Source organism: Monopterus albus, unplaced genomic scaffold, assembly GCF_001952655.1.
Source record: "Monopterus albus unplaced genomic scaffold, M_albus_1.0 scaffold229.1, whole genome shotgun sequence".
In the NCBI taxonomy this organism is placed as follows: Eukaryota; Metazoa; Chordata; class Actinopteri; order Synbranchiformes; family Synbranchidae; genus Monopterus; species Monopterus albus.
In genome coordinates this window covers 947,709-968,643 of record NW_018128109.1, presented here as the reverse complement: position 1 = coordinate 968,643, position 20,935 = coordinate 947,709, and the positions used below count along the sequence as shown (strand labels likewise).

At 39.8% G+C, this 20,935-nt stretch overlaps 1 protein-coding gene across 7 annotated transcripts in view; it reads left to right on the top strand.

Moving 5' to 3' along the window:
* The window catches only part of grm5b (glutamate receptor, metabotropic 5b), a 76,457-nt gene that overhangs the window by 20,566 nt on the left and 34,956 nt on the right, over nt 1–20,935 (top strand). For all 7 annotated transcript variants that reach the window (XM_020619996.1, XM_020619991.1, XM_020619995.1 and 4 more), the window contains 2 exons: nt 391–465; nt 1,486–1,660. In XM_020619996.1, the coding sequence (XP_020475652.1) occupies nt 391–465; nt 1,486–1,660 (250 nt within the window). The remainder of the gene's footprint in view (nt 1–390; nt 466–1,485; nt 1,661–20,935) is intronic.

Genomic DNA, 20,935 nt, shown 5'->3' with positions numbered 1-20,935 from the left:
GGAGAGGACAAAAAAATGAAGGAGGGGAATCCTATCGTATTCTTTACCAGTGTGTACAACCCTTCATTAGCATAAATTTCAGGTCACCCACTTTCTCTGGCAAAGAAATGGTTTCCACGGTGTGGAGACGCCTTCTGACACCAATTTGAGTTTTTATGAGTACAGTAGCAGTCGAGTTACTGCAGTGGGCATGTTTGTGGCAATACAAAGGGATCAGGTCTTGTGACAGTTGTATTAACCCACCAAAGATTGTTTAATGGGGAGAATTACACAATTCATGACAGAAGATTTCCTTTCTCAATTTAATGAATCATTGTCTGCTGTGATGTTTATTTTCCTACTTTATGTATTAAACACCCCTTACCATTACCCTTTGTGATTTTTTTTTAGGAAACTATGGGGAAAGTGGGATGGAAGCGTTCAAAGACATGGCAGCCAAAGAGGGCATCTGTATCGCCCACTCTGGTAAGAGACTGGTTAACACAACCATAGTAAACTATACATCAATCAGCCACAACATTATGACCACCTGCTTAATACTGTATACACAGGAGTCAGTGTGGCAGTTGGTCAGCACTGTGCATCATCTGTTTGCTTCCATAGTTCTACTGCCAGGAATAGCACAAATGTGTTGACCATTGAGTGAAAAACCTTTTGTAAAAGGAGTGAAAACTGTGGCCATGAGGACGAGTGCAGCCTCCCCGCTCTAGGTGTGATATCATCACTACAGCTGCTGAATGTTTCTCTTCATAGAGACCAGTGTTTCTCATTTTCAACCATTTTAACAAAGATTCAAATAAAATTGAATCTTTTAAGAAGGATGAATGACATTTAAAAGTTTAATTTACAGTAGATCAACATCATCAGTGAGCCTTGGGCGTTGGTTCACTGTTTGTTCTTTCTTAGACACTGTAGGTAGGTACTAACCACTGCAGACCGAGAACACCCACCAAGACCTGCAGTGTGGGAGATGATCTGACCCAGTCGTCAGACATCACAGTTTGCTCCTTGTCAGTCACTCAGGTCCTTACGCTTGTCTGTCTTTCCTGCTTCCAACACATCAACTTCGAGGACTGAATGTTTTCTTGCTACCTAATATACCCGACATACTGTTAGATACCATTGTAACTAGATGTTTTTCATCTGTCAGTGGTCAGATCTTCTATACTACAGACATTTATAGTGAATTTATGTGTGTATAGTTTAGTGTAAGGGTTTACCATCTACCATCAACACAGATGGCAAAAAGCAACGCTTAAATCTCTTACATTTCATGAAGCACAGACACCCTGGTGTCAGCAGTTAAAATAAAGTTTACTGCCATTTAAATTTACTGACATCTGATAAACAAAAAGACATACAGTTATTATACAGTTTGCAGTTTCATACTGTGGGTGTCAGGTGGCTGACAATTGAGTACAATAATGAAATAGAGAAAATGACACACAAAAAGAAACTTTCATTTGTCTCACATGTTCTGTTCAGGCAAAATCTGGAGCAATGCTGGAGAGCAGAGCTTTGACCGGCTGCTGGAAAGACTGCGGGCCCACCTACCCAAAGCCAGAGTGGTGGCATGTTTCTGTGAAGGCATGACTGTCCGTAACATCCTCATGGCCATGAGACGCCAGGAGCTGGTAGGAGAGTTCCTTCTCATCGGCAGGTCAGTGGAGCCACAAAGCTAAGTTTCTGTTGTTTATTTGGGCTGCACAGCATTTCTCCTGAGAAATTGGTCTCTTCCTGTATGTCCTGCGAAATAATTGCTGAAATGATCAAGGTAGATCATTGCTTTCCTCTTTACTCTGTGCCTGTGCAAAATTGGATAGTCTTTAGGTTTTGAATATGACTGAAGCTGTAAAAATCAGATGCAGTCTGTGTTCAGTAGCCCAGCAGCTGTGTTCAAACTGTGTGATCCACTGGGTATTTCAGCCACTGGATGTTTAAGAGGGCAGGTGTAGAGGCAGCGTTGCAGCTCTGTGCTCTTGGAGAGCCATTGAGGATTATAAACACAGAGCTATTAATGTTAAAATAGGAGCCCCGTAGGTACTCCAAACTAAATGCAATCCAGTTCTTTGTATAACACATTTATCCTGGTGGTGATTATCAAACTTCCTAGTTGCTTCAACCTGGTGTTGGAGCAGCGGTGCTGGCTGCCTTCTGCCATGCTTTGAGTTATTCCATACACATCCCCAGATAACTGTGACTGATTGTAGAGTCTGCCTTCTTGACAAATGTTATTTTTTAATTTTGTGACTCATTGTTTATGCTAATGACGATTAAGGAGAAGAACAACCCTAATAGACCAGTCACTGTTATTAGCTGAACTGAATTTGACAAATACAGATATTGCATTTATTGTGATCAATGTAATTACTACATGACTCTATTTATTTTTTCGGATGCTTGTAGAAGAAGTCTTTAATTAAGAGGGAGTGGCTTGCTTCTGCTCTAAACACCTGCAGAAAACCCATGTGTGGTCATCAAAGTAGTAGCCAGAGCTTGACATTACTACTGAGCCATCAGCATAATTTTTTAATTTAGACATCAGTTGAACTAGTTTATTTCGAACCAAGAACCTTCTGTCTTTCCCAGCCTACTGTATGTACAATGGTGGAGCAGTAGTCAGTGGATGACAAACACAGAAGCACCCTCAATGGTGTTAAATGCTACCAAAATAGAACTTGTATCTATTCTTTACAGCAGGAGACATGGTTGCCCTTCACAGAGACACACATGCTGTTTTGAATTTTGGAGGTGGTTGTTCTCACTTTGATGAATTCCTCCCACAATTCACTTGTAAAAATAACCTTCCAATCAGGTTTGTGTGTGTGTGTGTGTGTATGTATGTATACGAATGTGGTTTCTAGACCTCTTGGTTTGGTTGCCATGCCAACTGAGTAATTAACATAAGGTGAATGAGTTTAGCACCTATGTGCAGAGATCAGAATAGATTTTGTAACATTATCATGTGATTACCATTAAAATCCCGCATATATAATTGTGTTCAATTCTATTCTACCAGTTGACATCTCCACCATGGCGCTCACTGTCATCATACTCATCTTCATCTACATCATCGTCATCTTCATCATCCTGTAGAGACCGAGGTAAAGTCTTAAACCACAGTAATTGTGTTGTATATCCTGTTATTATGTAACAGATTAAAGTGGAAGCAAAGAGAGTGATAAAACGTAGAGAAATCACGTAGGCAGGAACAAAAAGTCATTTTGTGCATTACAGTAAGTCGAGGTGGCGGCGTTGGCCAGCTGGAAGCTTGTGAGGATTCTCTAGTTTGTCATTGTTTCTTTGGCTGGAGCGCCTGCGTGGAGAGCAGTGGGATCTGGAGGGTAACGGGAGGCTCCATCACTTTACACTCTTTTATTCAAGTTCATTGCTGTCAGATAAAACAGAAGCAGCTGGTGTAGCACATGGATTTCCCACAGCTCCCCAGGACAACAGTAGATGGAACAATGACTGTTTTGCACTGAAAAACTGCAACTCACGAATGGAATGACAAGAGGGACGGGGGTTAGCGCTGTCACTTCACAGCAGGAAGGTTCTGGGTTTGAGCCCAGGCCAACCCGGTGCTTTTCTGAGTGGAGTTTGCATATTCTCCCTGTGCCTGTGTGGGTTCTCTTCAGGTACTCTGACTTCCTCCCACAGTCCAAAGATATGCAGCTTAGGTTGATTGGCGACTCTAAATTGTCCGTAGGAGTGAGTGTGTGTGTGTGGTTGTTTGTCTATACAGTATGTCAGCCCTGGACTGCCTCTGGCCCAGTGTCAGTTGGGATTGGCTCCAGCCCTGTGGCCTTATTCAGGAATAAGCGGTATAGAAGATGGATGGATGGGTGACAAAAGGAAAAAAAATTTTTACTAGTAAATATGGAAAAAGAAGTAGAGCAGTTGTGGGACTTGTTACACCAGAAAGAATTAAAATTTTAACAACTTTAACTCACTAGTGTTATTTGGTATTCAGTCTGTGAAGTTGTTACCTGACGGAACTTGTTCCCAAATTAAATCCACTTGTTCCAGAAGTTGCTTTTAAATTGTGTAACACCATTTTGACACCCATAGTACAGTCTAAGGCTGAATATACAGCTTACTGGCATGTAACTTTTTTTTTCTTTTTTTTGCAGTATGTCTAATAATCTCTGCCTCTTGCCAGTCTGTTTTGATTAGGTGGGTTAATATGAATATCAGCCTTCATTAGCATCAGCATCCTAAACTGACCGTAGTTGTAAATTGGAGGTGGTCACAGGTGGGTGCCCTCACTGGAGGCCTGTGGTGTGAACTTCTTATTAGTCCAGTCGGGCAGACACACATTTAACACCAGGTTAATTGCATTACCACAAGACCACACAGATTATGATTAAGCTGATTAATCCATTGCCTAGGGCAGTTAACTGGTCTTCAATAGAACAACATGAAATACCACAATGTCTAGATCTTTGAGGCAGGCTTCGAGCTGCACGATATACAACAATTTAATGTGAACACTGATCCTCTGTAATGTAAGTCTGTCTGTGGACTGCCTCTAACATTGTTGGGGTCACTGTCTGATTTGATCCTCAGTTTATAAGTAGATTTTTATGACAGTGATGTATCTTCCATCCTCTCATTGTGAGAAACACACATACGTGTACCCCTTTCTGACTGATGCAACAACCCACTTCTGCCATTAGACTGACATGGCTTCACCACACTGCTCCTGATAAAACGTCGATGTATGTAACATTATTGTAGACAATAGTATCAGCCTCTTTGCTTTTTACCCTTAAATGTTTTCCTCAGATTCCAAGTCATTGCTACTTTTAAGTTTAGCTCCTTCATGACAAACTATACCTGTAGTTGTATTTGCCCATGACTGTTCAGTAAATATAATCTTGTGTTGTACAGCTTTGTCATTTAATGTTCAAGCAGCATACATTGGCCTGAAGTTGATAACGGTGATGATAAAATTAACATAGAGCTATATTAATAATGTAATGCATAAACTCAAGATTCTGTAGTGCAGTGATGGCTTCAGAGTGACATGAGGAGTTTTTATTGTTCTTCTAGAAATAACCCTAAAAACCCACATCAGGTCCCGGGGCTAACTATCAAATCCCACGAGAACCATGTTGCATGCTCAAACATTTGTTTTCACTCCACATGGGGACTTTACATTGACTTATTTATGTCCTGGAGACTTACCTTAACCATAACCCCTACTTGCATAAGCCTTACTCTGACCTTGAACCAAGTCATCATCTGAAAATGTAATAATTTAGAAGTTGGGGACCAAAATTTATTCCCCATGAAGAAGGCTGAGTCCCCACAATATGTGTGTGTAAACAGCTGTCATTCCCCACAATGTGGATGTTACCATGCACACACAGTCTGAAAAAATTGATTGCTTCTGTCCTATAATTCCTCATGGTGCCAGCAGGCTACAGACCCATTAGTGATTAACTGGGCTGAGATAAATATCTATAGCCACATGAGACACACACTCTTGTACACACATGTATAGTATAGTGTTTCTCTGACTCTGAAATCAGCCTCTTATCTGCCTTCAAGTGAAACATCGTCTGCTTTTGTAAATTCAGATAAAGTCTTGTTAACGACATGTTCAGTAAAATGTGTTCATAAATGTTGCCAACACTTCATAGTCCCTGTACCCATATTTTGCAGCCAAACCTCCAAACTAAACCCGTAGTACATATTGAATTAGGCCAAACAGTTTTTGGTGATGCTTCCTGTTGCAAACATGAACAAATGCTGTCGGACTTGAATCCTCTCAATGATGTATTTAAGAATCGTTGCAGCATGTATGTGTGTTTATACACTGTACCAGATAAATCTACAATCTACAGAATGTTAGAGGAGTGACTGTTTGGATAGATGTGTGTCTCACTGGGGCAGGCAGCAGAAATACCTTCTTATGCACATGCTCACACAAAATGCACTCCATAAATGTCCATCCAAGTGAGATCTTATCAGATGGTCGGCTTCATGGCAACATAACTGTATTTTCTGGTCGGTCGTTCCAGTTTGAAAGATGTTTTGCTATCAAACGCTATCTGCTCTCTGCCTGTTGCTGCACTCTATCCATGTTATTTACTGTGTCAGTGGCTATATTTTGCGACTTGTGAGTTCTGCAGCAGACTTCAGGGAAACATTTTCTGTACTGAACAAAATGGTTTAAAACATTTGTTAAAAGGTTCAATTCCCAATTTTACAACAGCATAAAGCAATTTGTGCAAGTTTTGTAACCTTCCAGTTGAAGCGTAGTTGCTCCGCTGAGGCTGAATTGTCTGTTTTCTTTATAGGCTCATGTTCTGTCTGTGCTGAAGACCTTTATATACTGTTGAGTGAGCTGAAACGTAATAGTTAGAATCTAAAGTCCAAAAGCAGAGTTTCTCTGGAGATCATCCCACAAATCTGCACCCATTCTGCCTGCTGTTGCCATGGAAATATTCCCTACCATATTTGGATGAATCCAGCATAGCAGCTGGGGAGATACTGTATATGGAGAATGTGCATGTGTTATATGTGAATGACTATTTGTGTGTGAGACTGTCAGAGAATGTGTACAGTATGTCAGGCTTTTCTGTTGCTACAGAATACATATTAAGAGAATCATTAAAGACATTCAGAGCACTTATTAACAATGCTAATGGACTATTTTTGTGTGAAATTCAGTTCAGAGCTGATCTCCTGTAATCCCACTTCACTCATCTTTTACATTCTCCTTCCCCATATACTTTGCTCTGTTCTTTTACCATATTTTTTCTTTCATTTGTGACTTGATCTCATTTTTCTTTCAGTTTCTGTCACAGTGTCCCTCCCTGAATCCAGCTGACTGTGTAGTGTAAAAACAGGAGGTGTGAGAACGGATCATTTATCAGAGGTTGGGCCCCTGCAGCGTCCCACTTCACACCACACCTGTGTGTTAAGGCCACGCTTTCTTGTGGTTTTAAATTGAGGGAAATTTGCTAGAAAGGGTTCAACTGAATCTCGTGGTAAAATATCTGAGCAAATTGAGATGCATCACAGGAGCTCACTGTACACCTTCATGGTAGTGAGAGGAGATCGAAGACAAAATAAGGAGGGGAAGTACAGATGCAAAAGAGAGAAAAGGCAAATAGAGGATTGAAGAGAGGAGATTGGCAGTTGAAGGAAGAGATAACAGTTTTAGTGTGTGTGTGTGTGTGGCATTCGTATATCATGGTAATAAGATGTCTTGTCAGACATGAAAATCAAATTGCTCACAGTAGGAGCATAATTTGCACAACACTGCTGCGTTATGTATCTGCAGTTGCAAACACAGGTGCACACTAACACAGTCTTGATGCTCACACATACAGTATGTACAGTGGGTACGGAAAGTATTCAGACCCCCTTAAATTTTTCACTCTTTGTTATATTGCAGCCATATGCTAAAATCATTTAAGTTCATTTTTTTCCTCATTAATGTACACACAGCACCCCATATTGACAGAAAAACACAGAATCTTTGCAGATTTATTAAAAAAGAAAAACTGAAATATCACATGGTCATAAGTATTCAGACCCTTTGCTGTGACACTCATATATTTAACTTAGGTGCTGTCCATTTCTGCTGATCATCCCTGAGATTTAATAAATCTGCAAAAATGTCAAAAATTCTGTGTTTTTCTGTCAATATGGGGTGCTGTGTGTACATTAATGAGGAAAAAAAATGAACTTAAATGATTTTAGCATATGGCTGCAATATAAGAAAGAGTGAAAAATTTAAGGGGGTCTGAATACTTTCCGTACCCACTGTACATACACAAAGCTTACTCTAGTCTGAGAGTGGATATGGGGCTGCGTCATGTTAGCTAGTATTACGTTAATCTAGCCCCAACTAAAACAGGTTTTCAATTTGTTGAAATGATTGAAATTACTTTTGCTCTTTTGTTTTTTAGCTTTGCAATAAAAGCCTGCTTTGTGATCAAAAGTATGCATAAGGAAGTGGATGGATGGATGGATGAAAGCGGGAGAGAAATTTGTTTTTCATGTGTATTAGCACATGTGAGAATGTGTGATTATGTATCTTCACTGTTTATTTGCCAACAAATGTTGTGGTCTCATGTGTAAAGGTTGTGAGATTAGTAAATGGTCTGTGGCTTCTCTCTGGGTTTGGTTCACAGTGGGAGACACTTCAGCTGACTGCACGCGGACACACACACACACACACACACACACACACACACACACACACACACACACACACACACACTTAACACTTAACACTGCTACTGAAATGTGAACAAACAGTCAAAATGTTTAAAATTTAACATTGGATAGCTGTGTGAAGATGGAGCTTGTTCTTAGTTCCCAGTAGTTTGAATAGGTTGAATACATCTCTGCCTTTTAAGGGAATGTTTAGATTTTTTTTTAAGCTGAATTACTAATCTCTCCCACATTTTTTGTAAATTCTCAGATTTTACTGGTGTGATTTTTGCAGAAAACAAATGTCTGATTGATGTCATGTACTTAAACATTCATTTAACTACCCTCCGTAACTTCATGCCGTCTCTCTTTACACATGTAATCCAGTGCTTTTTCTGGAATAAAACGTGTTCTTGACATGTACTTTTCATATTTGGAGACAAATTGACTTTGCTACAGAACTGGGTAATTTTGTGATTTTAAGACATTTAAATAATAAAGCAAGTGATTTTCTATGATTTGGACATTTTCCTCAAATCCCTCTAAAACCGACTGTGTGCTCACTGCAGTGTCTGTGAACCTAGACCGTGGTTTAGCTTGGAAATGTCACCCAGTGCAGTGGTGTGGTTCCCTCATGTGTTTTTACTCATTTTTGAGCCACAGTGGAGGTCTCTGGTACAGAGGAAGAAGCTAATCCAGGACTAAGAGACTAGTAGGCATTAACTGAAAGCAGAGTCCATTCATTGTTGGTTTTAATCTCTGCATGGGGACTGTTTTTAAAAACTGTTAATATAGAAAATGGCTGGCCTTTAGGCTAATGCCAACCATGACCAAAATCTTAACCTGACTTTAACTAAATCTTTACCTTATATAAAAAGATTCAAAACAAAATGTGTAGAAATATGTCAGGGCCATCACCTTTCATTACAATTGATATTAGATTTTTATTTTTATTTATTTTTTAGAAAGTTATTGTTAGACAGTTTGTTGTACAACACTAAACCCCCTTTTCATCAATTTGATAAAGGTAGAAACTTGTGAATAACGTACCTTGGATCTCTTTCTTCCTCTGTGTCAAATGCATCAGAAAACTGTCGGCTGGTTTATGCCTTCACGTTTGAAACTACCTTGACTTTCATTTTCTGCTGACAGTTTTGGTGAAGACAGCTGATCAAATGACTGGTGAACCGAAACTACCCAATCTCAAAAAATTCTTTATTCGACATGCAGGTCTTTCCCTGTTTCTCTGTCACTACCTGTTTTTTTGTTTTACCCCTTCTAAGACTTTATTTCTCTTTCTTCCTGTCTGCGTTTTCATTGTTTTGTTTCTGGTCTCTCTGTTCAACCTGAGAGGAGTGTCTGCTCATCAGTGTTTGTTTGAGCTGAGTAGAAAGACTTTTAGCAGTAATATCCACGACCACGGCTTTCCTGTTGCTCACAGTGTTTTTTCCTCGTTAAAGAGAGACTCAGACGGCAAAATAAATGTGGAAATAGTCCAAAAACTGCAATTTGCACACAAGAGGGAATCTGCACCCCCTCACAGTATAAAAATTTGTCTCTCAAATCATAGCTGCTTTCAAAGACACAAGAAGATCCTATTATAGGATTTTACTCAGAAAATGACAGCAGTCCCTCATAACAGTCGGGGTATTTATTCTTGTCAAGTATTTTATGATAAAGTCGTGTGTGGAAACATCAGGGATTAAGCATCACACCGAAGTGACATTTTAAATGGTGGTGTTTCCACAGTATTTCTGGTTTAAATGTCACATTTAAGGAATAAGGAAATATTGTGCCATGAATGTGAATTTCCATCAATCATACAACCTTCAAACGATAGACGATGGCATTTCCTTCTGGTTCTATACTAGCCATCCTTCTGCGTACTCTAACAGGCAGAGAGCAGATAGTATTTGATAGCGAAACATCTTTCAAAGAGCATATGAGTGGCTGATTTGAAAAAAGTGCTGCTGCTGATCTCCTACATCTTTTTGTTTCCACTGAGAGAATGCTGATTCATGATTGCTGGTGTTGAGAGGAGAAAAATATTGAGAAATTCAAACACAAAAGTAGAACACACAGGAATTATGGCTTTCCACCTGTGAGTCTCTTGACAGGGAATTAAGAGGTTTTGCATCTGTAGGACAGACGTGCGCTTTTACACATGTACACACCTGTACGCAGTTGCACATTGGCTGACCAATGTGCAACATCCAAGAAAATGCATTTGTATGCACACACACGCACATTCACCCTCTTATTTTTCTACCAGGGAATGGCCTTATCCTCTTACAGCACTCAGATGGGAGAAGTGTTGGGAATTAGAGAGGATAGGAGGGGAGACGGACAGTGGCAGTGGGGAAGGGAGGTGGAAAGGGTATCCAGAGTAAATATGTCTGCTCTTCTGTGAATTTGTGCATGTTTACGAATCTCTGTGTTTGTACAAACAAACTGTACTGTTTGCACGGATAGCCTGTCGTGAGCTCTCACTCTGGCATTTTGCTGCTTTCTTTCTGAGATTTACACTGTGGGATTAAACTGAGTGTTACGTCAGCCCAGCGGCTTAGCATGCTCAAATACACACGCATGCACATGGAGGCCACTGTGCTCTTAGGAACCTTAAGTGCAGCAGAAATTTTTTTGTAACCTTGGCCAGATCTGTGCCTTGCCACAATTCTGTCTCTGACCTCTTCAGGCAGTTCTTTGACCTCATGATTCTCATGTGCTCTGACATGCACTGTGAGCTGTAGGGTCTTATATAGACAGGTGTGTGGCTTTCCTAATCATGTCCAGTCAGTATCATCAAACACAGCTGGACTCAAATGAAGGTGTAGAACCATCTCAGGGATGATCAGAAGAAATGGACAGCACCTAAGTTAAATATATGAGTGTCACAGCAAAGGGTCTGAATACTTATGACCATGTGATATTTCAGTTTTTCTTTTTTAATCTGCAAAAATGTCAAATTCTGTGTTTTTCTGTCAATATGGGGTGCTGTGTGTACATTCATGAGGGAAAAAAAATGAACTTAAATGATTTTAGCATATGGCTGCAATATAAAGAGTGAAAAATTTAAGGGGGTCTGAATACTTTCTGTACCCACTGTACATACATGCGGATGTGCAGAAAAATAATCCTTTTGATAGTTATTTTTATAGCAATACACAAGGACCATTGTTCTTCTGTTACATTTTTGAGAAATCCTAATGTAGTGAACATTATTATTATTGACCATACTTTATTTTTTACCCTGGTGTCAAGTTGACACAAGTAATTAACACAGGTAATGAGTTGACACAATAACCACTGATGTTTGCTCTGTCTTCTTTGTTCTCTCCAACTGCTTACATTTGTATCTCTGTATTTCCATAATCAGCAGCACCTCTTCAGCCTCTTTTTTTTCCCCCTTCTCCTCTTTGATATACAGGTTTTTCCATCCATCACACATTTGGAAGGTTATGTAAAGAATTACCCTGGTATCTGTTGAGGTGCCTGAACAGGAAATAAATTGGCCCTTAATTTAGCTCCTGACTTGGAAGCAGGCAAAGGTAATTGAGAAATATGAACTGTGATACCGCTGAGAAATGGCAGGCCCCCAGTGAAGCAAAAGATGTGGATATGGAGAATTTGAATCTGCTGGATGTTTTGTTAGATATAGTCGATACAGAAAGTTTTCAGACCCTTTCAAGTTTTGATGTTTCAGATCATGGATCAAGTTTTTCCTCAATCTACATGCAACACAATGATAAAGTGAAAACAGGTTTTTCAATTGTTTTGAAAATGTTTTAAAAATAAAAGACTGAAATGTCCCATTTACATAAGTATTCAGACCCTTCACTTAGTATATTGTTAAAGCACCTTTGGTAACAACAGCCTCAACTCTTTTTGGGAATGAAAATACAAGCTTGGCATCTTTCTTTTGGAGATTTCTTCCATTCTTCTTGGCAGAATCATTCAAGGTCAGCCAGGTTGGAGGTGGAGTGTCGGTGCACAGCTATTTTCATGTCTGTCCAGAGATGTTCTGTTGGGTTCAGGTCCAGACTCTGGCTGGGCCACTCCAGGACTGTCCCAGCTTTCCTGAAGCCACTCCTATGTTTTCTTGGCAGGGTGCTTCAGGCCACCATCTTGTTGAAATGTAAACCTTGGCCCATCCTGAGCACTATGGACAAGGTTTTCATTCAGAATTGCTCTATATTTTTCTGCATCCTTCCCTCTATACTGACTAGTCTCCCAGTCCCAGATGCAGATAAACATCCTTGCACCATGATGCTGCCACCACCGTGTTTGACTGTAGAGATGGTATTAGTGAGGTGATGCTCAGTGCCTGGTTTTCTCCACACACACTGTTGGGAATTGTGGCCAAAACAGTTCAGTCTTTGTTTAATCAGAACAGAGGATTTTGCTTCACATGGTCGGAGAGTCCTTCAGTTGCCTTTTGGCAAACTCCCAGAGAGCTGTCATGCGTCTTTTAGTGAGGAATGGCTTCTGTCTGGCCACTTGACCACAGAGGCCTGATTGGTGGAGTGCTACACTGATGGTTGTCCTTCTGTAAGGTTCTCCATCTCCAGAAAATAACTCAGAATCTCCCTCATAGGGACCCTGGGGTTCTTGGTTACTGGTCTGACCCCAATTACTCAGTTTGTCTGGGTGGCCACATCGATGAAGACTGGTTGTGGTTCCAAATCTCTCCCATTTAAGAATAATGGAGGCTACCATGCTCTGGACACTTGCAATGCTGCAGAAATATTCTTGTATCCTTCCCCAAATCAGTGTCTAAACACAATCCTGTCTCACAGGTCTGTGGACAGTTCTCTCGACCTCATGGCTGTTTTCCCTCAGACATACACCACCCACTATGAGACCCTATACAGGAGGATGCACCACAGCTCAATTTAAAGTGTCATAACAAAGGGTCTGAATACTTATGTGAATGGGATATTCTCCTCTTTTGTTTTTAATAAATTTACAGAACACTCCAAAAACCTTTCACCTGTTCACTGTAGAGTATTGTGTGTAGGTTGATGAGAAAAAAATTGACTTCGTTTTAACATGAGTCAAACATAAAATGCGGAAAACATGAAAGGATCTGAATACTTTCTGTACTGACTGTATATTTAGAGAGTATTTTTTTCTTTAGTGTGAATAGCACAGAAAAGGGGCTCAATTTAAGAAACAGGAGTAAAAAGCCGGCCAAGAGATGAAATACAACTCAACCTCAGTATTTTATTAACTGTTCCTTGTCTCTTCAGAATTCGGCTCTTCCTGCATGTTAGTAAAACAGTAAAACCCTACCAGCAGTATAATGAAGTGTTAAATCTGCACAAAATTGGCAGTTATATAAATCCAGACACATATTGTAGGATCATAAACAAACCAAACAACTGTATGCATAAACCTTACAGCCAAAGACTTGTTGACCTTCTCAATCCTATCTATTCAAGAATAGAAAGCAATGATAATTTTTCTCACTGTGTGTTCTCTAGTCTGCTATTATAGAGTGCTTTAACCTTGAAGAAGCCTCAGACACAAGAAGGAAGAGCAGCCGATCAGACAGATATTCATGGCCGGCCCATTAAAATTATTCAGGGAAGGTTGTTGGTAACTAAAGAGATGAGCTGGACTTTATCTCGTTTGGGATTGGGACATTGAGTTTTCTCTCAGACATTAGTCTGACTGATGTTATCACTGTTGAATAATGTTAAACTGAGTCTCCCATGCTGTCTGACTGCTGAGGAGGTCATCTGCAGAGGGGTGGAGGAGAAGACCAGGGCCGTTATGCAAAGTTGTACTATTTAGTATGTGCCCTCTGTATTATGTTCTGCTGAGCTACAGATTCTGCTTAATTGATCATTTACTATTCCCAAGTGAAGCTTTATTTATTGGGCTTTATTTCATTTGGCCTTATAAATGAAACATGGTGGTAGTTTTCATGTATGGTTTGGCTCTATTTATTAATATGACAATCTTCATTATCTGCTTATCTTGTAGAATATCACAAGAACTGAGTTTTTATAATCTTTGGTAAAGGTTGTAATTAAGATGAGGGTAATGAGGATAACCTACCATAATCAGACCATATTTAACATGCAGAACTTTGACTCACTGGGTATTACTCTATAATCAGCAATTAAGCCTGTGCTGGGTGACTTTATGAAACTCTCAAATGATGTGATTGGCTTCAATATGTAACGATTTGTAACACGAGCAAGCTTTTGACAGATAGCAATGGTAGCCAGGTTTAGTATCAACCCAAGCGCCCACATTAATTGGCAGTGGAAAAAAAACATCATGTTACATCATTACATTCACAACTGAAAACCAGAGACAGACACTGGACAGGCCATCAAAGTCCAGAATGGCTGGTGGACTGAACAATCAACGCTGAACTGACGCAGGCCCCCCACGTATAGTTGTAGTATTGATTTATATACAGTGGTGTGAAAAAGTGTTTGCCCCCTTACTGATTTCTTATCTTTTTGCATGTTTGTCACACTGTAATGTTTCAGATCGTCAAACAAGGTGCGATAAACCAGTGTTTTGACAGGGGGGCAAACACTTGTTCACACAGGGCTATATAGTTTTGGATTTTGTTTTCCCTTAATAATAAAAACCTTCATTTAAAAACTGCATGATGTGTTGACTTGTGTTATCTTTGACTAATATATAAATTTGTTTGACAATCTGAAACATTACAGTGTGACAAACATGCAAAAAGATAAGAAATCAGTAAGGGGGCAAACACTTTTTCACACCACTGTATACAGTACAATAGACATGGCATGGCTCATGACTCTCCAGGAAAAATATAAAATTAGTCAATTTTGGGATGAAATAATTTGTTTTTCATAAAAGACAGCAACGGGAACAGTTTTACTCTTTTGCTTTTTAGCTTGGAAATGTCACCCAGTGCAGTCCATGCTATGCTGAAAGGATATGAGGACGCAGGGACTCTAGAGGTTATGAATGTTATTTTTAATGGAAGTAGAGAAAGGTGATGGTAATGGAGGGCAGCGCTACACCAGACAGTGCGAAGCAGGCCAGCATGATTCATGTCTGCTGGCTCTACAGATGCTCTGTTGGTGACACAGGTAGGTTACGACCTACCATCCAGTGTAGCTGAGTGTTTGACTGAGTGCTGTCAGGTTTCCTGCTGGCAGAAGAGAGGCTCCGTGTTGCATTATAAGTTTATAACTGAGTTATGAGTATGATGCACCTTTTCTCACGGCGTGGACATCTGTTTTCACCTGACAGATGATGAAGTTGTGAGATGTTACTCTATAATCAGCAATTAGGCCTGTGGTGGGTGACTATATTAATCTCTCAAATCAAAACAGGGGTCTTTATAGATAAAACATGAGACTTGTACAAGAGTTAATCTATGATGGTGAGCTGAGCTGCAAAAGCCTGGGAAATGGAGTGATTATTATCTTTCTCATGCATAAGGTGTACTGAAGAAAAGACAAATAATAGTGTTGTGTTTTCAGCCCTTCTCTAAATCCACTGCCCACTCATGCTACGTAGGCCTAAAAGCAACTAACACACTGTAAACACTGCAGGAGCCCCTGTTGTCAGGCAGAGAGTGAATCAGAGTTCAGTGGAAAGATATGACATCTCAATTAAAAATAGCAGCCTATCAAATTAAAGACCACAAAGTAGAAGTCCAGTATAAGCCTCTGAGTGGGTCTAAAGTTTTTTTTTTTTTGCCCATTTAACCTTTCAGTTTTGTTGATGCTTTGAAGTTTAAATTAACTTCAAAATAATTCTACAGATCATAACCTGTACTCCCAACATTCATTTGTTAATCCACAACTGCTGTAATTACACTTAAAATCTGAGTGCTGCTTGATACACTGTCAGATCTTTAAAATGGTGGTGCCGAAGAGAATGAGACGCTCGGGATGCAACAGCTAAGACCGATACGTGGAGACCGTAAAGAATGATTCAACATTTAGATGAAGTAGGAAAAGAGACTAACTGATTCAGGAGTCAGCTGCTAGAGACATACAGTATTTAGGCTACAACCTCAGAGGACAGAAAAGCTGTTTAGGTCTAAAAGACACCTGAAACACAAAGCAGAGCCTGGTCTATGTGTTGTAGGACTGTGAGGAGTCATTCTGCTCCTCAGTGCCTGAAAGTCAAAGTTGGTTATTAACTATGAATAAACACCCCTTCAAAATCTCCTGGGCTTGTGACGCTACATGAGACTGATCCATTTATCATTCACCATAGGCTATCAAATACTAAGTTAATAAACAAAAATGGTCAGAAAGCATCATATGAACCAAACATTTAGGTATAGGATGTTATATTTAACATTACAATAAAAAAACAATCAGATAACGACAGCACAAGTAGACGATGTAGTCCTGGTGTGGCTAGCTGGAAGAGTAATTAGTTTCAAAAGACTTCATCTAGGAGGATTATGAGGATAAAGTATTTTTCAGCTAGAAAGAAAAATATAATCCCATATTAAACACAGCATCAGGTTGACATCATTGGTATTGTGATGTTTCCATATTTGTGATATTTACAACATTGGCTTGTAAAGTCTGTCTGTACTGATAAGAGAAATCCTTTAGGGTACAAGTTTAGGAATACAGTTGTAACCTTCGTTCAGTCAAAGATGTTGAATTTATAACAGCAGTTCAGCATCAAAATGTTTATGGCTCACAAATATTTCTTCACCTGGATTTTAGATGACACCTGGTTAGCAGTGAAGAATATCCTCCAGCAGACACACACACATCAAGCCCCATCACCCCTCTTCTCTCTGTCTCCCTCGCTCTCCCTCTCTTCCAGTGAGCTCAGTGAGATGGGTGTGATGTCTGGTGAATCGCAGCTCCTGCACAGCTTGTTACCATAGCAACACAGGAGGCAGCAAAAAAATATGGAAAGACAGAGACGGGGAGAGAGAGAGAAAGTTTGCGAGATTTGCTGTTTACTATATACATGCCTCCATCTGCACACTCTTACTATAATGAGAACAGTTCCCAAATCACTTATTTAGATCCTCTGTTTTGAGTCATTGGGGTCAGTTTTACAGATCAGACGTGTGAGCTTTTGATCAGGGAGTGAAGGATGAGGACAGTCACATACATGGAAATGCATCAATGTGCCTGTCACAGTTAGCTACTCAGAGGCCAATTTACATGTATACTTTATAACAACAATGTAGCTCAAGTTCCACTGTGTCAAAGTCAAGTTGCTGAATATTGCAAATGGGACATTATTGGTACAAGAAACATGAGCCCCCTCCATTTTTAGACTAAAGATTTACTTTTATAAGCCCTGAATATTATCTACAGCCTCCGTGCCCCTTAAATTCAAGGAATTCAAAGACAGTGTAACCCTTACTACTGCTACAGAAAGGGACCCATGTCGTGTCATCTGAGAGAGAAAGAGAGAGAGAGAGAGAGAGAGGCAGAGAGAGAGAGAGAGAGAGAGAGAGAGAAAATAAGGGATACAAGAAAGTGTTGAGTGAAAGTGTTTTTAATAAAAGCTTAGCTTAGACTATTTTTACATTAAACCAAAGCACAAAACACTAATGATACAGATGCCAAGGTCTCATTTTAAAAATGAAAAATTATGAGGGCATCAAAACTCTTGCTTCCTGAGATCTGGTGTGTGTGTGTGTGTATAAAGAAACGCTGCTACATACACAAAAAAACTGTTAATTGTTTTTAAAAAAAGTAGGTTTTTTGTTTTTGGCATGAAGGTCTGTTTGTACAAGTGCTTGTACTGGTGTCAGAGGACAGTCTTTGATATCATCGCAGGTAATTTAAACCAATTCTGTGTTAAAACTGATAATTCACTTTTTTGTTATTTATGCAGGGCAGTGATTTGGTATCAGTGAATCATTTGCATCACTGCATCACCTTGGCTCACTGCGGACTAATAAATAAAATGTCCTCTTGATGCAGATGACTTTTTCATAATACTGTATACCAGTGGCAAAAGGAATGCAGTAAAAACTGTCCAGTTTTACAGCAAGGCCAGGGGAGTCAACAGATGTCACAGAGACGACCTAGCAACATACAGACAGGTGAAACATTGGTCATACTCATCAAACCATTCAGTGACCCCTTGTGCCCTATGGATGGGGGCACTGTCATCCTGGAAGAGACCGATCAGGCTTCCCTTTAGTTTGAAGCCTGTCTGTACCTGTTGCTACTACAAATGCAAAAGAGGACTGTTAGATCTTTTGCCACGCAAAAGCGATCCAAAACAAACAACAAATGATGTCATAATAAATGCAACCCATTCTAAACCAAAATATACTAATAACTTGAATCCACCCCACCTAAACTTCTCACACATTGAGTTCAAGTGAAAGAAATTATGTGCGCACAAACTCTGTGGACACAAACTTGCCATAGGGATTGACAGATAAGCAGATGCCTTTGCTCTCCTGCACAGACAGTAAACATATCAGACAAATACAGTATATTTCTCAAGGTTTGGTGAGGGGGAAAAATTGAGTTAAGTCGGGAGGAGTGGATCAGTGTTCTGGGTTAAAAAGGCAAACAAAACCACAAATAACCATGAGAGTGCTTTATGCTAATCCCCTGCCATCAGATCTGACAGAAACATCTGTCTGACACCTTATAAATCTATGTGTATGGTGCAGTATGCAGACTGGTGGATGTCTTTGAATTTATATGTAAATTATCAGGTACACATTTATTTCCAGCTATGTATTATTTTCCATTTGCCTTATTAGCATTGTTTATCAACAGGTTGATCGGTACTGCCATGTTTATACATCACGTCATATTTGATTAAGAGAAATGGGGAGAAAAGGCAGAGGTGGAGGCGACAGTGGTTCAGTGGGTAGAGCAGTCGTCTCTACCCCACCCCCCCGTTCTGTACCAGAAACAAATTCCTTGTAAGTAACATACTTCGCCAATAAAGGTGATTATCCTTGAAAAAGGATTGAGGTATGTGGGACCAGGATAACATGCAGATAATTTAGTCTGGTGCTTGGTTTCCCTCTTCCTGAGACACACATGATTCTCTCGGTAATATGCTGGATGTCTCCTTACTGGGCATTAGCTGCACCTCTTCTTGCTAATCTCTGCTGTCAAACAGACAAGTTGGTTGTGTGTGTCAGGTGTTGCTCACACTGTGGAGACCACCATGTAAATTATTGAATTTTAGTGATGACTTAGTTTAAGGTTGGGCTTAGGCAGGTAGTGGTTATTGTTAAGGTGAGGGTAAGTCTCCAGGAAATCAGTGTAAGCCAATGTAAAGTTCCCATGAGGAATGGAAAAGTGTGTGTGTGTGTGTTTGTGCTCATCCAACCACTATAATTATTGCCACCATGTAAAGCAGGGAATAGCTCTGAGTGCTGCTTCTAAGCCAGCGGCCCATCGTTTGGTTACACAAGACTATCCATTAACAGTTATGTGTTTGCGTGTGTGGTTTGTGTATGTTTGTACTGTACATATACTGAAAGTTGTCAGCTGCCATTAGAGATGAAGCCGTCTTAAATGTTGATGGCCTGTGACTCAACTTAAACTGCACTTATGTTAAAAGCAAGATAATTTTAAAATTACATTATTTTTATGGTACAGAACTAAAATAGTCATCTGGGGCCAGTTGTTCAGAAGGTTTAATCTGGATCAGAATGATCTGGATTTGGAATGCCATGTTTTGCTGTCCTGGGTCAGGTAGTCCATATTATTTTTGTGCTGGCTTTTCAGTGCATCACTGGATTGGATCGGATCACCATGAACCAGATACAGCTCTTCAAGCGTACCAAATCCAGATGATCATTGCTCTGAATGGGACTATTTATCACAATGTAGGTAACTAGCTATGTAAAGAACAACAGGTAAACTATGTGTGGTGTTACCTGGGTTTTTTTATTTGGACAAACAACAGTGTAACACAATAGATCCCCTTCCATTTTTGGTTTTCTTTTAAGACAGTCAGACCCATCATCTGACCCACAGTAAATAAATACAAAACAAACAAATATACATTATTCACAAATTTGTAGATATTTAGAATGTGTTTTAAATCATAAAAAGACCAAATGTCCAAAATTAAATAAATCACTCATAGGTCTTCATGTGTACAAAGACCCGCTTTCTGAAGCTCAGTTTTTAGGAGACGGATCCACCTTGCTGCTGGGGGCAAGATAATCCTGATTTATTTTATTATCATCATTATTATTATTATTATTTTTTTTAAATCGGTTATCTCATTCCTACTAACATGTTTTGAAGAATGCACACTAAAAGTATGATCCAGATCACATCCAAGGCTGGATTTCATAATGTTATCTGATTTCAGTATCCTTTAATTTTTTTTTTTATTTTGAACAACCTTTTTTCAGGACTTGAACAGTCTGATAACTGAAATCCAATCCGATTACTAGTGAACAACTGGGCCCCAGTCAATATACTATATATATGTTAATAGATTATTTGTCAGGTTTGCTTGGCCGCTCTGGCCTCCCTCAACCTTTCCTACTGTCTCTTGCCCATTAACACTAATCACGTTCACCTGTTCCTCACTCCTTTATCACCAGCTGCACTTGATTAGGTTGCTCACTATATTACCCGGTTTCACTCCTCAGTCACTTGCCAGTTCGTTCTAGTCTCTAGGCCATTTTTTCTCCGTGATGTCTCGGTTTTTTTTTTTGTATATTATTATTCCCTAGCCAGCTACTGTTTTGTGTTCCCCCCATGGACTGTCCCTCCGGACCGTGGCTCCACTCTCTCCTCCCAGGCAGGTCAATGCTCAGTCGCCTATC